This window comes from Panthera pardus, unplaced genomic scaffold (genome assembly GCF_024362965.1).
Source record: "Panthera pardus isolate Hobbes unplaced genomic scaffold, ASM2436296v1 HiC_scaffold_2, whole genome shotgun sequence".
In the NCBI taxonomy this organism is placed as follows: domain Eukaryota; kingdom Metazoa; phylum Chordata; class Mammalia; order Carnivora; family Felidae; genus Panthera; species Panthera pardus.
The window spans coordinates 106,282,674-106,303,550 of record NW_026526765.1 but is presented as its reverse complement, the minus strand read 5'-3'; the positions used below and the strand labels follow the sequence as shown (position 1 = coordinate 106,303,550).

General features: G+C 33.3%; 1 protein-coding gene across 1 annotated transcript in view; it reads right to left on the bottom strand.

Annotated features, from left to right (window-relative positions):
- Positions 1–9,488: 9,488 nt before the first annotated feature.
- Positions 9,489–20,877, bottom strand: part of CENPK (centromere protein K) — a 36,540-nt gene continuing 25,151 nt past the window's right edge. The window contains exons 7-11 of the mRNA XM_053907331.1: positions 17,378–17,460; positions 17,180–17,278; positions 16,706–16,838; positions 11,143–11,196; positions 9,489–10,532 (exon numbers count right to left, since the gene is read on the bottom strand). Of these exons, the coding sequence (XP_053763306.1) occupies positions 10,374–10,532; positions 11,143–11,196; positions 16,706–16,838; positions 17,180–17,278; positions 17,378–17,460 (528 nt within the window). The 3' untranslated portion in view covers positions 9,489–10,373. The remainder of the gene's footprint in view (positions 10,533–11,142; positions 11,197–16,705; positions 16,839–17,179; positions 17,279–17,377; positions 17,461–20,877) is intronic.

Genomic DNA, 20,877 nt, shown 5'->3' with positions numbered 1-20,877 from the left:
AGAAAGATTACTGTTATTTGTTATTACAATTAATCTGGCAATTTCTGAAATTTCAGAGGCAAAACAGCTTTAACTACTTATTATTTACTTATTTACTTTTTTATTAGCATACGGGAGCAACAGCAGAAAGAAAAAAACAGATTGAAAAGAGTGAGTATAATCAATGGTTTATAACCATACTATACAATATCTAATATTCAAAAAAGAGAAGATGAAGCTAAAGTATATTACTGAGATAAAAATAAAAACCCCAATATGCTAATAAGTGCCACTCTTTAGCATTGTGCAGAAGGCTAAGAAGTAACAAAATATAAGGTTCCTTTCCTCAATAAATTCATAAATTGGGAAACAATATGAAAGTGTGATAAGGGAAAATGCAGTACACTACATAATTTAGTGACATAAATGATAGAGCTTCAAATGATAGAGAATTCAGTAAAGTCCACCTAAGGATTTTTCTGACATCCATGTTGCCATTCTGGTGGTCAGTTTTGTGGTTCTTGAACTCCCAGCAACATTCAATTGAATCAATCACTCCCAACTTCTGGATATACTGTACTTTTCTAGTTTTTGTATGACTGCATAGTCCTTTCTCCTCCTTTTCCCAGTTTCTAAATAGTAAAATGCCCAGGAGTCAGTCCCGATACCCATTCTATTCTTTATCAACTGATTTTTCCTTTGATTAATGTATGCTTTTCCTTGACTTTAAAGACCATCTATATGCCAATGACTCTGAGAGCTAAATGTCTACTTGGCTGTGTCTTATAAGGCAGTACAAACTTCTTGTGATATAAACAGAATTAAACATGTCCGTCTGTCTTTTCCATGCAGCAAATGGAACCACAATTCACCAAGTCTCTAGCCAGTATGTTTTTTTCAGTCCACTTTTCAATTTTCTTAACATGTATTCTTCATATAATGTGCCAAGCTTTAGTGGGAGAAACAGGGAGAAGTGTGTCTATTTCATCTTAGCTGGAAACTAGAGTTCCTCTCTGCTATAGTCTGAATCTTTGTGTCACCCTCAAAATTCACAAGTTGAAATCCTAATGCCTAATGTGATGATATTAGGAGGTAGAACTTTTGGGAGATGCTTAAGTCAGGAGGGTAGAATCCTCATAAATAGAATTAGTGTTCTTATAAAAGAGACCTTACAGAGATCCCTCCCCCTTCCACCATGTGGGGACATAGTGAGAAGGCACTAGGAGCAAGAAAGAAGACCCTCACCTGACCATGCTGGCACCCTGATAGCAGATTTCCAGCCTCTAGAACTGTGCCAAAGGAATTTCTGTTGTTTATAAGTACCCAATTTGTGGTATTTTGTTACAGAGCCTGAATGGATTCAGATTCTATCTCCTTTATTGTTAAAACATTGTCAAAATATTTCTCTATTGTGAAGTGTCTGTTAACTTTTTTTACCAGGATAATTTTTAACTGGGATGAATGTCTTCTATTTATTGATTTTGGGGGTACAGTATATATTTCAGATTTAAGTCCTTTGTTGGATATAGATAGTATAAATATCTTTCCCCATTCTATGGATTACCTTCTAACCCTTTAAAGGAAGACAGAGTTTGTAGATAGAAATTCCTAATTCTAAGATAGTCTATTTTAACTTTTTTTCTTTGATTTTTAGGACTCTTTGTATGCTCTTAGAGAGATTTTTGACTACTTGCTTCACTTTTTTTCTTTGAAAAAAGCAAACATAGTTTCTTTATAACATGCAATTGTCCTGAAGCAAAAACATCCCTTTGTCTTACTGCCATTCAACAATAAGAATACATATCATGGGGGTGCTTGGGTGGCTCAGTCGGTTAAGCATCTGGCTCTTGGTTTCGGCTCAGGTCATGATCTCACAGTTCATGAGCTAGAGCCCTGCACTGGGCTCTCTGCTAACAGTGTGGAGGCTGCTTGGAATTCTGTGTCCATGCCCCGCTCTCACTCTCTCTCTCTCTCTCTGCTTTCTCTCAAAACAAATAAACTTAAAAAAAAAAAAAATACATATACATGCTCCAGTCAAAATGAACACTTTACACCCTAAAATAAGAGGGAAATCCAACTCTGTCTTCAAAAAACCTTAAGTATTTTTGCATAAATTAACTTTCTACCAAAAGTTCATTCCTTACTTCTGATTCCTAAAGATACATCATAACTTATGTGTATATAGTATATGGTAACAATGTGGAAAAACTGCTATTCTTCCCACCATGAACATGCTAATACAAACTTGGTACCTTGTAGGGATTTTTCCTTTAGACATAGGTTGTATTTATTGTTTGAATAACCAGATGCTCTGAAGTAGAAATCCTTGCAACATCTTTTCCAGAAACAATTTCTTTCTACATGTCTTCCTTTCATTAGCTGATATTAAATAAAGTTATGTGGTTCTTTTATCCCCCATCCTCCGAAGTTAACTTCTCTTCTTGAAGTATATCTGCTACGAGTTTTTTTAGGGAGAGTATGCAGTAGGAAAGGTTTTTAGTTTTTATGTCAGAAAATTTGTTTTTTCCTCATTCTTGAATAATAGTTTAGCTTGTTAGGGAATTCTAGGCTGATGACCTTTTTACCCCCCTCAGCCTCACCATCTGTTGTTGCAGATGAAAGATATTATTGCTATTTCTATCTTACTAAACTATCTTTTCTCTTTAGTACCTTTAGTATTCTCTTTCTCCTTGATGTTTTGCAAACGATTTCATGCTGTGGTTTTACCTCTATTTATCTTGCACAGAATTCAGTGAGCATCTTTTTCTGAGCGCTTCTGTTGTTCTGCATACTGAAGATTTTTCAGCTATTATGTACTCAAATATTACGTATTCAGCATTCTCTCTATTCTTTAAGAAGGTTTATGTTGGTGGAGTTCCTCAGTTTGTCCTCTATATCTCTTATTTGCTCTTCATAATTTTTATCTTTTTATCTTTATGGATGAATTCTTCAAATTATCTTTCAATTTATTAAATCAATCTGACTCAATCCAGTTAAGAGTTTATCTCAGTTATAGAATTATATTTAAATTATATTAATCAGGTATGGGACTTTGTAATTAATTCCTTTTCATAGCCAAATGTTCTTTCATTTGTTCCTATTTTTGTGTTATAATTTCTAGCTTTTTTTAGATGAAAAATTTCTCAAACAACCTCAAAATACACATTTTAAAGTCTTCATCAGATTGTTCCATAAAATTAATTTCACTGAGAGTCAATGTTTCATTGTTGGATGTTGCTACTAGCTAGGATACCTTCAGTTTCAAGTAACATAAAAAATCTGTCTCAACTTACTTAAACCAGAAGGAGAATTTATTATCTTATATATCATGTTCCCTAGCAAAGCACCTCTAGGGTCAACTAATTCACTGGCTCAATAACATTATCAGAATTTGTTCTTTCTCTTTTGTGACTCTGCCATACTAAATACGCCAGATTTGTCCATGGCAGCTCTACTTATGGTTACAAAATGGCTAAACAGTTCCAGATGTTCCATGCGGACCCAGTAACATCCACCAGAAGAAGTCATCTCCTCCTGTATATTTTTTTAATCAGTAAAAAAAAAAAAAAAAAATATATATATATATATATATATATATATATATATCCCAAAAGTTCCTCAGAAGACATATATATTAAGTCAATATTGCACCAAATATATTCTTAAATAAATCACTAAGAAGGGGATACAGACAACCATGTTTGGTTTAGCTAAATACATGGCTCTGTAGACAAGAGTGGATTACCCAAACAAAATTTAGTTCCCTTAGAAAGTAGGAAGACGCAGAAAACAAAATCTGTTGCTCTGGCTCTTTGCATTAAATTCCTTCATTTATTTAACATTTTTGTTTGGTCATTTTACTAGGAAAACTGTTATGTTTATGGTTTGTCATTTTTATTCTTTTCCTCACCCTCTACTTTGACCCCCTTTTACCTAGGAGTTTTAAAACTGCTTTAGTCTCTCCCATCCCCAAGTCCATAAGCAGTTATTATGGTGTTTTAGCATCTCCATGATAAAATTATTTATTACTATATAATAAAATAATCCAAAAGTTAATGGCTTAAAACAATAACCATTTATTTTTTTGATAGTTTCAGTGTTTCAGAAATTCAGAAACAGCTTAGCTGAAGAGTTCTGGCTCAGGGTCTCTCATGAGGAGGCTGTCAAGATTTTGGCCAGGGTTAGATATCTGAAAGCTGAAAATGGTTTACTTACACAGCTGAGACAGAGTGATGCTTTGTTCGCAGAAGACCTCAGTTTCTGCTCCTATGAGCCTCAACACAAGCTATTTGAGTGTTCTCATATCATGATGTCAAGCTTCTTCAAGAACTTGGCAATCCAAATGAGATCAAGATAGAAGAGGCAATGTCTTTTATGATCTAGCCTTCGAAGCTGCACACTGTCTCTTTGCCATATTCTATTGGTCACAGAGACCAACACTGACACAATATGTGGAGGTGGGGCCACCCAAGGACATGAATACCAGCAGAGGAGGATCATTTATCTTGGAGACTGGCTATTACACCTATCCAAGCAACACTGGGTATTTAAATATCTCCACTTACTTCCTGGCCATAAAGCTGTATCTTTGCATCGTTGCCACTTTCACTTTCTCACACTCACAGCTTTATAATCTTTAGTAGTTTTTGTTTTAGATCTCCTTTCACAATGTTTTGACTGTGAAGAGACTCACTCAAGCCCTTAGCTTTAATGAGAGACCTTGATTCTAGTCCTCCTTCTCATATGGAGAAGTTTTAATATTCATTTCCAAGAAAGAACCAAAATCTCATATTCACTAAGTTGCTTCTAAACACAGAGTCATTTCCACTCACAGCTATTTCTCTTCTGATTACTGATCTTCCAATGTTTATCTAGTTTTTAAGTCTTCCTATTTTTCCTTGTTTTCTTCTAAATTTTATCAATGTCACATGTTAAAATAAAGAGTATACTAATGTGAGAACTCATTCTTATCACTTTGAAGCCTTATTTTTTTAGCTTTTTAAACTGATTTTAAAGTTGCAAAAATAGTACAGAGATTTCCCATATATCTCTCATCTGGCTTCCCTCAGGTTAACATCTTATATAACTGCATTAAAATTACTGAACCCAGGAAACTACTGCTGGTATAATACTATTAACCAAATTGTAGACTTTACTCAGATTTCACCAGTGTTTCTACTATTGCTGTTTTTCTCACCCAGGAGCCTGTGTAATACTTGTAAATTATGTACCTGATAAAGGACTTGTTTCCAGAATACATAAAAACTCTCAAAACGCAGTAGGATGAAAGACAATCCAATTTCAAAATGGGCCAAGTCTCTCTACGCTTTATAGACCTTTTTCCATTCCTTTATGCTTAGCCCTTCTGAATTATTTTGTTTTAGGTATGTTTCCTATATACTGCAGTTGAATTCTGCTTTGTGAGTCAAGGAGATTCTCACTGTTAGGACTACTATGTTTGGTCTCTTATCTGTATTAGGAAAGATAGTCCTCCCAAGGACATGACCGATGATTCTTGCACGCTCTTGCTGACCACAAAACTACCCATCTTTTGACATTAAGTACTTTCTGAACTGGTCATATTGGCAACTAACTATGTCAAGGTAACCACAATGTGACAATGCTTTAAGTACTTGCTCTCCATTGAGGTCTGCCTTGTTTGCGGCTTGCAACAGACGACGCTCAGCATTCTCCTCCTGGTCTTCTCAGCTATGGCAAAACTCACTGCAGGTGTAGTCTCCACCCAGCTCCATGACATTGCTCTGTGGGACTTGGAGATAAAGAAATCCAGTACAACAATGCTGATGCTCTTGTTTGCAGTGCTGTAATAAACTGTTTTGCTCTAATACATTTAATCACATGTACTTTCAGCACTTATGGAGGTGTAAGAAGTTAACTCCTTGCCTCTAATGTAAGACTGGGGCTCTTCCCAGACACTATCATATTTTTAAATTATGTGAATTTTGTTATATTTATTTCTTTCTCTATAAAATAGGTAATCTTTGTTCTTTTGTTAAAATTTTTTTCTGAAGGCGCCTGTGTGGCTAAGTCGGTGAAGCGTCTGACTCTTGGTTTCAGCTCGGGTCATGATCTATTTCTTTTTGCAGTTCTATCAGTTTTTGCCTCATACACTGTGATGATGTTGTTAGGTGCATATATATTAAAGACTATTATGTCTTCTCAGAGAATTGACAGTTTTATCAACATGTGATGTTCCTTGTAAGCCCTGGTGATTTTCCTTGCTCAGAAGTCTTCGTCTTAAATTAATAAAGTCCTGGTTTCTTTTGATTAGTGTTACCATGGTGTATCTTCCTCCATACCTTCACTTTTAATCTATCAGGGTCCTTATATATCAAAGGAGTTTCTTGTAGAAAACACAGAGTCTGAGTCTTGTTTTTTCATCCACTTTGACAGTCCTGCCTGGATTGGTGTATTTAGTCCATTCACATTTAAAGTGATTACTGATATACTGGATTAATATTTGCATATTTGTTACTGTATTCTATGCATTGCTTTTGTCCTCTCTGTCTTCCATTTTCCTGCCTTCTCTCATTTTAACTGAACATTTTACACAATTCTACTTTTTCTCTTGTCTTAGCACATCAATTATACTTAAAATATTTTTAGCAATTGCCCTAGAGTTTGCAATATACACTTACAATTAACCCAACTTCACTTTCAAATAAAGAATGTTCTAGAGAATTGAAAAATACAATTCTTGGTAAAAGCAACAAAGAAGCAAACTAATGAAAACACTAACTTAAAAAGATAGATGCAACCCCATGTTCACTGCATCATTATTTATAATGGCCCAGACATGAAAGCAACCTAAGTGTCCATCAATGTATGAATGGATAAAGAAAAGATGGTATAGGGGTGCCTAGGTGGCCCAGTTAGCTGTGCCCAACTTCGGCTCAGGTCATGATCTCATGGTTTGTGAGTTTGAGCCCCGCATCAGGCTCTGTGCTGACAGCTTAGAGCCTGGAGCCTGCTTTGGATTCTGTGTTTCCCTCTCTCTCTGCCTCTCCTCTGTCTCCCTCTCTCTCAAAATAAATAAACATTAACAAAAAAATAATAAGTAAGAAAAGGTGGCATATATATATATATGAATATTATTCATCCAAAAAATGAATGGAATTTGCCATTTGCAACAATGAGGATGGACCCTGAAGACATTATTTTAAGTGAAATAAGTCAGAGAGAAAAAGAAAGACAAATACCATATGATTTCACCTATATGTGTAACCTATAAACAATAACAACAGGGGTGCTTGGGTGGCTCAGTTGGCCAAGTGTCTGACTTCAGCTTGGTCATGATCTTGTAATTTTTGAGTTTGACCCCTGAGTTGGGCTATCTGCTGTCAGTCCAGAGCCTGCTTTGGATCCTCTGTCCCCCCTCTCTCTGCCCCTCCCCCACTCATGAGCATGCCCTCTCTCTTTCAAAAATAAATAAACATAAAAAATACAATAACCAAAACAAGCTCATGGATAAAGAGAACAGATTGGTAGTTGCCAGTGGCAGGGAATGTGAAGTGGGAAAAATGGGTGAAAAGTGTCAAAAGGTACAAACTTACAGTTTTAAAACAAAGAAGTCATGGGGATATAATGTACAGTATGGTGACTATAGTTAATAATACTGTATTGTGTATTAAAAGTTCTCGTCACAAGTAAAAAAAAAATTGTTAACCCTGGTGACAGATGATAACTAGATTTACTGCGGTGATCATTTGACAATATACACAAATATCAAATCATTTTGTTGTACACCTGAAACTAATAAAATATATGTCAACTATAACTCAATTAAAAAAAAATCATGAGGGGCACCTTGCTGGCTCATTCAGAAGAGCATGTGACTTTTAGTCTCGGGGTCATGAGTTCAAACCCCATGTTGAGTGTAGAGATTACTTAAATAAGTAAAACTTTAAAAAATCATATTGAAATAGTTGTCAATATATTGAAAAACAAATCTGTGTTTTAGAAATATATGTGCTTATTTATTAATACATAAATAAGATCAAGTATCTTGACTTCAAAGTATTGATGTACATAAATGTTATTTAGAGACATCTGATCTAAATATAATATGTGCTGGGGGAAGGTGCACACCTGGGTGGATCAATTGGTTAAGCCTCTGACTCTTGATTTCAGCTCAGGTCTTGATCTCAGGATAGTGAGTTCAAGCCCTGCATTGGGCCCCTTACTAAGTGTGGAGGCTATTAAAAAAAAAAAAAAAAAGTTATGGGGGAAAAAAGAAGTTAACTAATAGCTAAATAAACTAAAAAGTAAATTAAGGAAAATAGGGAATCAGAAATGTTAACATAGACCTACAACCACATAAAACTTATCTTAAGTCTCAAAAGGGTCATATTCAACTGGGTCGAATTTTCAACCGAATAGATATTTAATTTCTCCAAAATCAATCCATGCATACACATCAACCAATAACAAAGTTAAGTATATTTTCTGGTAGACTAAAACAATTTGTTTTTAATTTTTTCTTTTTTTTTTTTTTTTGAGGGCGTGTGTGCACATGCACACACGGAGCAGGGAAGCGCAGAGGAGGAGAGAGAATCTTAAGCAGGCTACATTCCCAAAGACATGGAGCTAGATCTCAGGACCATGAGCTTATGACCTCAGCTGAAATCAAAAGTTGGATATTTAACCAACTAGCCACCCAGGTACCCCATCAATTTTTTGTTTTTAAATTAGGCTAACATCATCATCTGATGTGGGAAAGCTAGAATGTGGTATTACTTTCTGATATTTTGCATTATCATATTTAAGAGTCAGTAAAATTAAAGCAAATTATAAACCTTAATAGATTCCAGGGATCATCTTAAAGCAGTGAAAAGTAAAAATACACAAAGGTCTTCAGAACTTAAAACACTTTCTCCAACATACTCAAAACCATAGACAGCTTACAAGGGCTGTAAGTTTAGATGGAATACAAATCAAGACAATTCTACTATAACTTACTTTGTTTATAACTGATATCAAAAGTGGGCGAATAATCTTGGTAAAAAGCCTGGGTCAAGTAAAGTGAGATGTAATCATCATAGTTTTCCTTAAAGTCTTACACAAGATATTGCACTAAAAAAAATCCTAACCAATATCTTTATCAGTAAAATGTGAATGAAGATTTGCCCAATAAATCAAGATGTTTACTACTTTATTTCATTCTGTAATCTGCAACACAAAGAAGTTCATGGACAACAGTACTATCTACTTTGTAGAATTATTGGCAGGGTTATACTGACTGAACCATTTGTACCTTCTCCAGTAACTTCAAGAACTAAAAAGATGCTCATTCCTTTGACTCCCAACTTGAATATTCTAGCAAGGTACTTTATATGTCATCTTCCCATAAAAGAACTTACATTCTCTAAAATTTAACAGTATTTCTATTCTCTCTAAAAGGTATAAGATATACTTGGAGGAGTATTTGCTTACTTTAAAAAAGATGAAGTATTGAAGGTAAGCAAGAAATGTGGATAAACAGCAGACCGCATTTTCAAATATAAAAGTACACACTACATCCTCTTAGAAAATTAATGGTACTAAAAGCATGTGGAATTCTCTAGTTTAGATTATATGTAATCTTGAATGAGTCCTATAATATCCTCACTTTTCTACCTATTAAAAAGTCTATTTAATTTATTAAAATATCATGCCACATCACCAAAAAAGATAGAGAGACTTTTACCAAAGAGTTTTATTTACAGAAAGGTCATGGAGAATTAACAAAATTTTATGAACACAATTTTGTTAGCAATAATAAACAGAAACAGCATGGTTTAATATATATCACTTGCTATATAATACATATTAAGATATAGCTTTCATGCTACACTTATCCATTAGTTTCTATTCCAATTTTTAAATCTAGAAATAAGGCAGTACACATGGAACAGATTTACTACATGCTTTTAAATTACGATTCCTTCTATATCAGATATTGTCAATTTTAAAGCCATCTACAAATTAAATGGCCTTTCCATTATAATTGCTAAATTCAGAGATATAAGCACCAAATGGAACTCAAAATACATAAAATAAACTGTCACAAATTCAAAAGGAAAACATTACAGTAACAGTATCATAAATTAACAAAGAATACTGCAGAAGTAAGATACATCAAAAGTTTATTATGATTAAGTCTAGAATGTTTTTTACTTGCATTCTTTTCCATCGAGTTGAAAACACCAAGGTACTAATTGAATGTGAAAGGACCATTTATAAATTGTAGGTGGCTTGTGTCATTTTATGGATGAAAGAGGGACTATGTGCTTTGATTTGCAAATAATGTTCTTTGTCCAAGTAATCCTCAGTGTTTCCATTATCCTTGAATGACAAGATTCATTAAGTACTGTGTGAAAAAAGAGACCATCCTTTTACTGATGGAAGGCTTCTAATCTTATTTGGGTTGGATCTTCTGGATGTCTCAAGGCAATTCCATTACGCAGGAGCAGCTCAATATATGGTGGCCAAAAAGAATCACTAATTTTGACATATGGATCATGTGGAACATCAAATAATCTATTTAAAAGAATCTAGAAAAAAATACCGTTCATAATACCTTAGTAAAAAACTGATACAGCTATAATAAAACATTAAAAATTTGTTTACCAAAGAATGTTGATCTCTTTTCTCTTTGAATAATTGCTTGTCATAATTTCCATGTATTAACTTAAATAAGCGATTTTCTTCCTTTTTAAAAAAACTACATATTAATAAATGGAAACATGTTTAAAACTGTGTACAGATTTCTGCAACTATGTGGAAAGAATCCTTAAACTCACATATGTAGTTCAGATAGAATACAGAGGTGCCAACTAAAGATTCCATCAATGGAAAAGCATAGGGTTTCACTGTGCAAATAATAAATAACATCATAAAAATTTTTTTAAAGTAAGAATCTTAAGAATATGATTAAGGGCTAGTCTCTAACTGTTCTTTTTTAAAAATGACAATATTCTTTCTAGTAATGGATAGAAAACAAACTATCTTATAGTAAAGATAAATTAATAAAAATTGATTTAATAAAATTTGGTATGTTTAAGAACTAAAGCAGTATTTTCTGTTTCAAGCCTGTGTATAATTGTTTAGAAATCACTAATTAAAAGAAATCTTGAAGACAAAACAACTACACAAAATGCTTACCTCTAACATTTCATGCAGTGTTATCAGCTGTGCAGTTGATTCTTGAATGTTTGTCTTTGACAGAAATGTGAATAACAAAGAATTAACATCTCAGTTCTGCCAGTGGCAGAATATTAAACTATATTTATTACGAAATTTTTAAAAATTAGTATTTCTTACCTGCAATGGTACAAGGTATACCATAGTACAAATATTTAGAATTAGGTGATTTTAAAAGAATTCTGAAAGTAAACAATCTGCTTGTACTACACAATCACGTTCATAAAAACAAAGTTCAAACAACCTCTAAGAAAGTGAAATTACTAGAAGGTACAATTCAGACTACCTATAAATAAATAATGGATAAATTATATTTTTTTACATATACTCATGTAAAACACAGTCTAATTTTTGAGGCTTCCAATCAAAATATCTCAAACAAATGGCATTCCAAACCCTATTTATACAGCTTTGGGACAGGAAACTTACTTCCCAGGGAGCCTTGTTCAACTTTCTATAGTTCTTGACAGTTCTTAATGTTAACTCAATTCATTGCTTCTTTTTCCCTTGGAATGATAGAGAATAAATCCCATTCCAATGCAATCCAAGATTCCTCAAATATTTGAAGATGGTATTATAAGACCAAGTCTTGGCCATATTAATTGTCATTAGTTCCTTCAATTATTTTTCATAATCTGTAGACTTGCAGCCCCTCAATATCATAGTTGCTCTCTAAATGTGCTCTAATTTATCTTTTTTTCTTTTTCAAACCAGTCTCCATATGATACAAGTGTGACTCAAACACCAAAGATGAAAAGGAAGACTCACTTTCATACTTGTATAGATGCTGGAATTTTATTAAGTTTATTCATTAACTTTTAAATATCAATTTTGCCCTGCTGACCTCTCAGCATACCATCATCTAAAATTTCTAAGCCGCTTTCATACATCGAGCTGAGACATGTCTCCTTCATTCTTTAATGTTTCAAACCCAAGAAAGATATTTTATGTCCCTCACTAAATATTTTATTTGGCCCAGGTCTAGCCAGCTGAAAAATATAGTCCTAATTCTATCATTCAATATATTTACTATCTAGGACAACATCTAAAGGGGTTCTGCTAGAAATCTCCCTCCAAGATAATACTAATCCTAATCAGCAGCTTTTGAGTTCAGACATTTAATTAAATGCAAAGTCATCTACCACAGTGACAGCCTGTACTTTCCTGATACCAGTCAAAGATTACCTTGGAGCCCTTATAAAGTCTTACATAACTACAAATATTTTAAAGAAATAGTGAAAATGAATGTGATTCCTGAGTAAAGATAGTAAAGCTAGACCTCAAAATCTCCTGACCTCTAATACCTTATTCAATGAAAGAGTGGTTTAGAAAAGCAGCATTCACTAGTGAGGAAAGAAACAGAATTAAAGAACTGATACAGAAATAAATAGCAAAAAAGCACAGATTGAGACAATCAAAGAAAAAGCAGAGGAAAAATATAATGAAAGCAGAGCAGGAAAAAAAAAACTTTCAACATAAGGATATGAAAAATAATATAAACCATAATAAAATAAAATTTCCACTAAACGAAATGTGACCTAAATTTGCCCCTAAAAACAATGTCATCTATGGGGCGCCTGGGTGGCTTGGTCGGTTAAGCGTCCGACTTCGGCTCAGGTCATGATCTCACGGTCTGTGGGTTCGAGCCCCAAGTCGGGCTCTGTGTTGACAGCTCAGAGCCTGGAGCCTGTTTCAGATTCTGTGTCTCCCTCTCTCTCTGCCCCTCCCCTGTTCATGCTCTGTCTCTCTCTGTCTCAAAAATAAATAAACGTTTAAAAAAAAATTTAAAAAAAAATGTCATCTTCAAAACAAAAATGATACTGAATCATCATGATACTCAACACTGTAAGGTATCTGTTAAATTACTGAAGGTCAAAGATAAAGAACTCTTCAGACATATACTCAGAAGCAGAAAGGTATCTACAGGCTGGCCTAGCTATCTACAGGATGGCCCAGCACATCCTATTTCGGAAGAATGGAACAACCCTACCAGGTCTTGAAAATTTTTTTTTTAATGTGCCAAAAATATCCTTTGCATATGAAGGCAAACCAAGCATTTTTATCAGTCAAGAATCCAAAAAATAAAATGCCCAGGAATTCTGCTTGAACAAATTACTTCTCAAAGAAACCAATCAAATCAATTAGTTTAACTTAAAAACTCAAAAATAAATGGTCAAAGATGATAAGCATTGAATCCAATACAATGTGAACATGAAACACATATATAAATAATGTTATGAGACAGAATAAAAATGTTATAAACCTGCCAAAGTTAAAACAAATAATAAATTGTAATGGTGTTATAGGGAAATGCTAATTTCTTCATCTTTAATAGCAGGGAGTGAATGAATACTGCCTAAAATTGAAAGATGAACATTTTTTAGGTCTTTTAATCTTTTATAATGTTATTCGTAATTTGTTTTTTCTCTATATTAGGGACCTCTCCAGAACTAAAATAACTTGAGGCACAAAAATATTTATCTGAGTTAACATTTTTCTTCTATCAATTTAAGTAAAATTACATCTCATGCTTATTTTTTTAAGTTTATTTAAATTTATTTTGAGAGAGAGAGTGTGCACACACGTGCGTGTGCACAAGCTGGGGAGGGGTGCAGAGAGAGGGAGAGAGAGAATCCCAAGCAGGCTCCACATTGTCAGTGTGGAGCCCAATGCAGGGCTTGAACTCACAAACCATGAGATCATGACCTGAGCTAAAATCAACAGTTGGATGCTTAACAGACTGAGCCACCCAGGTACCCCATCTAATACTTATTTTATATTGGTCTATACAAAACTACATTGATCTGAACATCTATCAATCCATTTATGCTTCTATATATGTATGTGTTTATGAAGATGTCTCAAATGATGTTCACCTCATGTTAACAATACGGTGGAGGGATTCAGGGTTTTTTTTTTTCTTTTTTGTACATATTTTTGAATGACAAAACACAGTGTTATGGACTGCATTGTTTCTCTCAAAATTCACATGTTCAAGTCCCAACCTCCTTGGTGACTACATTTGGAAATGGAAGTAACTGAAGTTAAATGTGGCCATAAGGGTGGGACCCTAATCCAACTGGAATGGTGTCTTTATATGAAGAGAAAGAGACACCAAAGAGCTCTCTCTACACTAGAAAAGAGAAAAGGCCATGTGAGGACATAGCAAGAGATGGCTGTCCAGAGCCAGGGAAGAAGGCCTCAGCAGAAACCAACTCAGATGGCATTTTGATCTTGGACTTCTAGCCTCCAGAAAAGTGAGAAAATATATTTCTTTTATTTAAACCATCTAATCTATGGTATTTTTCTCTAGCAGCTTAAGCTAACTCATATATCCAGTATTACTGCTTGACAGACAAAGGGAGAAAAAAAAAAATGAGTACTCTATCATTTTGTAACATGTATTAATGGTCCATATACTTCATTTTAAAAATGTGAGTTTATCAAATGTAACTTAACAAACCCATAATGGCTTCTGTGATCAATGATTCCTTTCAGAATCCTTTAACTCTGGTTCTATTGGTAGAGGAGCTTGATAGATTAAAGAAAATGGTGAAAACAAAACAAGACTGGAATCAGAAAATGTGAGTTATTCTATGATTATGATCATTAAGAGGTAAGGAATCATGAACTTCTTGAAATGGTTAACAGAAGGCTGTCAACAATTTTAGAAATGAACAAAGTATACAAATAACAATGGGTAGAATGGGAAACACATAGTTACAATGAAGAAGGGGAAGAATAAGGATAAAAAACACAGATTATATGAAAACAAAGAAAACTTCCTCTTCTTTTCCTAATATAGTCATAGTCATTCAACAGATACAAATTCATGGGGGTGCCAGGGTGGCTGTCAGTTGATCATCCAACTTTGACTTAGGTCATAATCTCACAGTTCATAGTTCGAGCCCCACATCTGGCTTGCTGCTGTCAGCTCAGAGCCTGTTTCAGATCCTCTGTCTCCCTCTCTCTGCCCCTCTCCCACTTATGCTTGTTCTCTATCTCAAAAATTAAAAAACATTTATAAAAACAAACAAGTAAATAAGAACTAAGAAGATACTAGAATACATAAGCAAGATAATAGACCTACAAAAATGAATTCAACACATAAAGGAGCTCAGAGTGCAGGGTGGGTGAAGAGAGAGATAGATATAAATGATTACTACAAAATCATGTGATAATGCTAATAAAATGACACATAAACTGCATTTAATACTTCACACAAGTATTAAAGGATGATGTTTGAAGTGACTTAAGTAAGAATTTGCTATCTTCATCAGATAGGAAATGTTTTGTAAGCAGAAGGAACAGAACGTATAAGACACAAAAAGACAGGTCATTGCATACTTGCTGGAACTACAGGGTACAGTTGAATGGATTCATGCAAGAGATAAATAAAGAATGGTTAGAAAGGAGGCTAAAGAGATAGGCAAAATCCAGAATATAAATTCATTACTCTAAGGAGTTTATAGACTTCTAGAAGGGAACTATCAGTTTTATGTTAAAAAATAATTAAAATATATATTTTAGAAAAATCATTCTGGTGCCAGTTTCAATGCCTTCCCCACTTCCACAAGCTCTCTTTATTTATAGTATGCACTGTTTTTGAAAAAGGAATTAAAGTAGTTATTCCCAATCTTCTGTCACCAAATGAAATATTTATTTGCTTTTGTGAAAAAGGTCTGTTACATGGTAACTACTAGTTAAATAGTTAAATAGTCAAGAACTATTGTTAAATAGTTAAATTTGACTAGTTAAATAGTCAAGAACTCACATTAACTAACAGATATCTTTTGATTTTAAATGTTTCGTATGCTCATCATGGAAAATTTTGAAAAGAGTAAAAACAAAAACAAATCTCACCTAAAATCCTAGCCTCCATACAGAGGCACTATTACATTTTTTAGTACAAATTAGACTCATAAAATTTAATTAGCTGTTTTTTTGTTTTGTTTTGTTTTGTTTTTTTAAACTTTTTTAATGTTTATTTATTTTTGAGACAGAGAGAGACAGAGCATGAACAGGGGAGGGGCAGAGACAGAGGGAGACACAGAATCGGAAGCAGGCTCCAGGCTCTGAGCCATCAGCCCAGAGCCCAACGCGGGGCTCGAACTCACGGCCCGTGAAATCGTGACCTGAGCTGAAGTGAGACGCTTAACTGACTGAGCCACCCAGGCGCCCCAAAGCCCGCTAATTAGCTGTTTTTTTAATCAATTTAATAATAAATTGTGAGCATTTTAATAACTCTTTTGGTAGTTCAATATGTTATTTTTAAAAGGTATATTTTCCCCCACTATATGGATATATTAAAAAATGTATTTAATCTTATTTTATTGAACAACTAGGTTGCTTCTAATTTTTCAAAAAGTATTATAATGTGATGATGGAAGATTTCTTTACATGTATCTGTGTGTCTTTGAAATGTATAATAAACTACAAAAATTTATCAGAAAATTTACATTTGAACCTATGTGAAACAATCTCATATATAAATAGCTACATGAATTTGTTCTCTAAAACTTACCTTTTTCTTTTTCTTTTTAACATTTCTATCAGGCAGAGGAAAATGATCTTCCAGAAATTCACCCAAGGTAATCAAGAGCTTTTCCTTATATTCTTTTATATCATGCATTTTAGTGTTCAGCTCATCTAAGATTCTAATGGGTTTTTTAAAAATTAAGAGAAATATTTTACTAATAAAATACATAAAATAATGAGTATATGTAACTGGTTACTCATAAAGTTGATCAAACACTTTGTTCAAACTTCATTTGTTCAAACCAAGTAACTAGCTTTATGAAAGTAAAATTCTCTATTTAACATATAAGGAAACTACAGGTCAAGTCATTAATAAAAGGCCATGTAACTAACAATTGGCAAAAATTAAAGTAAAACTCACAATTTCTAATAAAATTTCCCCTATTTTCATCTATATATTTCATGTTAACATTTAAAAAACTTTTTCCTATTTCAAAAATCTAGAATACAAAATTAATACCTTGATTCAGAAATTGTCACAACCTGATTTTTCAATTCACTGTGCAGTACATTAAGAGATTCCAATATCTGTTGTTGTTCCTCCAACCACTGTTGCTCCCTTTAAACATGGAAAAACAAAACCAACAATAGCCAAATAAAACATTAATGCCAATTCAACATATATCTGTGACTAAAGGCAATTATAATATAAATATACCTTTCCAAGTCTTCCTTTAACTTTTCATTCTTTGACTGAAGAGTAGAGAGTACCAATTCAAGATCATGTCTCAATTTTTGGAACTAGAACAAAACAATTCAAATTAATTACTTAGTCTGTAATCCCATAAACAGTTATATTTATGAATGAGAGTGAAATTTACATTATTTGTTTAGGATAAATACTCAAAAATCAAGAGCAAAAGACCATCAGAAAGTCTTTGAAAGGAAAAAATACAGCAGATACTAAGTTCTTTGTAATATTTCATTTGTTAAATTCAAAAATATAAAAAGGGGTTTTGAGTAATAAATTTGAATTTCACACTAAAATCCAATTAAATGATTAAGTTTTCAGTAATCAGGGAGATTAGGTGTCTTTTCTAAGAAGACTATACAGAAACAAACATGAATGATTATCATTCATTTAACAAATATTTATTGATCATTGACTACCAGGCATAGTTGAGAGAGTCAAGGATTCAAAGATGAACAAACAGGAGAATCCAAACAAGCAAATATATAACTGCAGAGAGCAATCAGTATCATGAAAAAAAAAAAAAAAAAAAAAAAAAAAAGTCAAAATAGGAACACAGAAATGAGGAGCAGGAATGGCTCTTTTAGGTAATATGACAGGGAGAGAGGTTAAGAGTATCACAGCAGATAAAGACAAGAGATATGACACTGACAATATCTAGCAAAAGAATGTTCCACACAGAAAGATTGTAGGTACAAAGGCAATGAGGCAAGAGTATGTGTGAGGTATTTGAGGAACACCAAACGAACTCTGTGTTGCTACAGCAAATTACAAGAACATCTGGATTTTTTTTCTAGTATCTTTTTGTTTTTTTAACATATTAGCTAGTATTCCACTTTCTTGATGTCAAGAGTTTACCTGAGCTTTTTACACATCTAAATCAGTGACAATTTAAAGTTGTCTATTATAGGGGCATCTGGGTGGCTTAGTCAGTTGAGCATCCAACTTTGGCTCAGGTCATATCTCTCAGTTTGTGAGTTCGAGCCCCACATCAGGCTCACTGCTGTCGGCATGGAGCCCACTTCGGATCCTCTATCCTCCTCTCTTTCTCTCTGCCTCTCCCATTCCCACTATCTCTCCCCAAAATAAAATAAAAATGTAAACAAACAAATAAATAAATAAAATAAAGATGTCTATTATAAACCTTAGCGAAACCACAAAAAGGGGAGAAATAACCAAATAAATCAATAGTGTAAATAAAATGGTTTTATTTTTAAAAATACACAATTCAAGAAATTGGAAAGAGAGGAAAACAGGAACAGAGAAAAGGTAATACACATAGGAAAGAAAAATGAAGTACAAAGATTTCAAAGCAACCACACTGATATTACGTTAAATATGATCTAACAATAGAATTAAAAATAACTAAGAGAAAAGTAACAGGAAAAATTTGCAAATGTTTGAATACTAAAAACACACTTCTAAATCATCCATGAATCAAAGAAGTAATAATCTGTAAGAATATAAGAAATTATTATGAACTATTTGAAAATAAAAACAAAATAAAAATTTCTGGGGTGAAACAAAAGCAGTACTCAAATGAGAATTTACAGAACTAAAGGCCTATATGAGAAAAATGAAAGCTCTCAAATTAATGACAACTTCTACCATAAGAAAAAGAGCAAATAAAATCAAAAGTAAACTGAAGAAAAAATAATGATTAAAAAAACCTTAAATCAATGATATAGAAAAACAAAAAGAAAACTGAGGGAAAAAAAATCAAAGAAACCCAAAGTTGGTATTTTGAGAAGGTCAACAAAATCACCCACGCTAATTACAAGAGAAAAAAAGAACAAAAATTATTAACATTAGTTACAAGAGAGGTGACATTACTATAAACATTAAAATGGTAATGGGGAAATATTATGAACAAATTTAATAAACTGGACAAATGAGATGAGATGTACAAGTTCTTTAAAAGACACAAACTATACCACTCATTCAGAGAAAAACAGAAAACCTGATGAGTCATAAAAAACCTAAATTTGTGGCTAAACATCTTCCCATAAAGAAAACTCCAGTTCCAAATGGCTTTACCTGTGAATTCTAACAAACATTTAAAGTAATAAAAATACTGATTCTATATAAACTCTTTTGAAGAAAGAATACTTCTCAACTCATTCTATTAGGCTTGATATGAAAGCTAACAAAGATGTCACAAGAAAAGTAAACCACAGACTGGTATCTCTCATTAACATAGATACCTTAATAAACCTTAATAAAACCTTAATAACCTTAATAACCTTAATAACCTTAATAAACCTTAATAAAACCTTAATAAAATTTTAGCAAATGAAGTCCGTCAATAAATTAAAAAACATTATTACACAGCAGGTTTTTCCTAGGAATGCATGGCTAATTAAACAGTTAATACCAATTAAAAAAATCAATGTACTGAGTCAATTAATTCAATATAGCCACAGGATATACAGAAATCTGTTGAATTTCTATACACTAATAATGAGGTAGCCGAAAGAAATTAAGAAAACAATCCCATTTATAACTGCACCAAAAAGAATAAAATACTAGTAATAAACTTAACCAATGAGGCCAACCAAAGATCTATATTCTGAAAACTATAAAACACGGATGAAAAAAAATTGGAAAAGACACAAATAAACGGAAAGATACTTCATGCTAATGGACAGGAAGACCAATATTGTTAAAATGTCTATACTACCCGAAGCAATCTGCAGATTTTATGCAATTCCCGTCAAAATACCACCAACAGTTTTCACAGAATTAGAACAAATGATCCTAAAATTTGTACAGAACCCCCCAAAAACCTTAAATAGCCAAAGCAATTTTGAAAAAGAACAAAAGCTGGCGATATCACAATCCCAGATTTCAAAATATACTACAAATCTGTGGTAACCAAAACAGTATGGTACTGGCACAAAAACTGATAGAAATCAATGGAACAGAATAGAGCCCAGAAATGAATCCATACTTTCATGGTCAATTAATCTATGACAAAAGAGGCAAAAATATACAATGGGAAAAAGACCATTTCTCCAACAAATCGTGTTGGGAAAACTGGAAAGCTAGATGCAAAAGAATGAAATTGAACCACATTCTTATACCATGCACAAAAATAAATTCAAAATAGATTAAAGACCTTAATGTGAGACTTAAAACCATAAAATTTCTACAAGAAAACACAGGTAAGTAATTTCTTTGACATGAGCCATAGAATTATTTTTCTAGACATGTCTCCTCTGGCAAGGGAACAAAAACAAAATTAGGGGCACCTGGGTGGCTCAGTTGGTTAAGCGTCGGCTTCGGCTCAGGTCACGATCTCACGATTCGTGGGTTTGAGCCCTGGGTTGGGCTCGGTGCTGACAGCTGAGTCTGGAGCCTACTTGGGATTCTGTCTCCCCCCCCACCCGCCCCTCCCCCGCTTGTGCTCTGTTCTGTCTCTCTCTCTCAAAAATAAATAAACATTAAAAAAATTAAAAATAAATAAG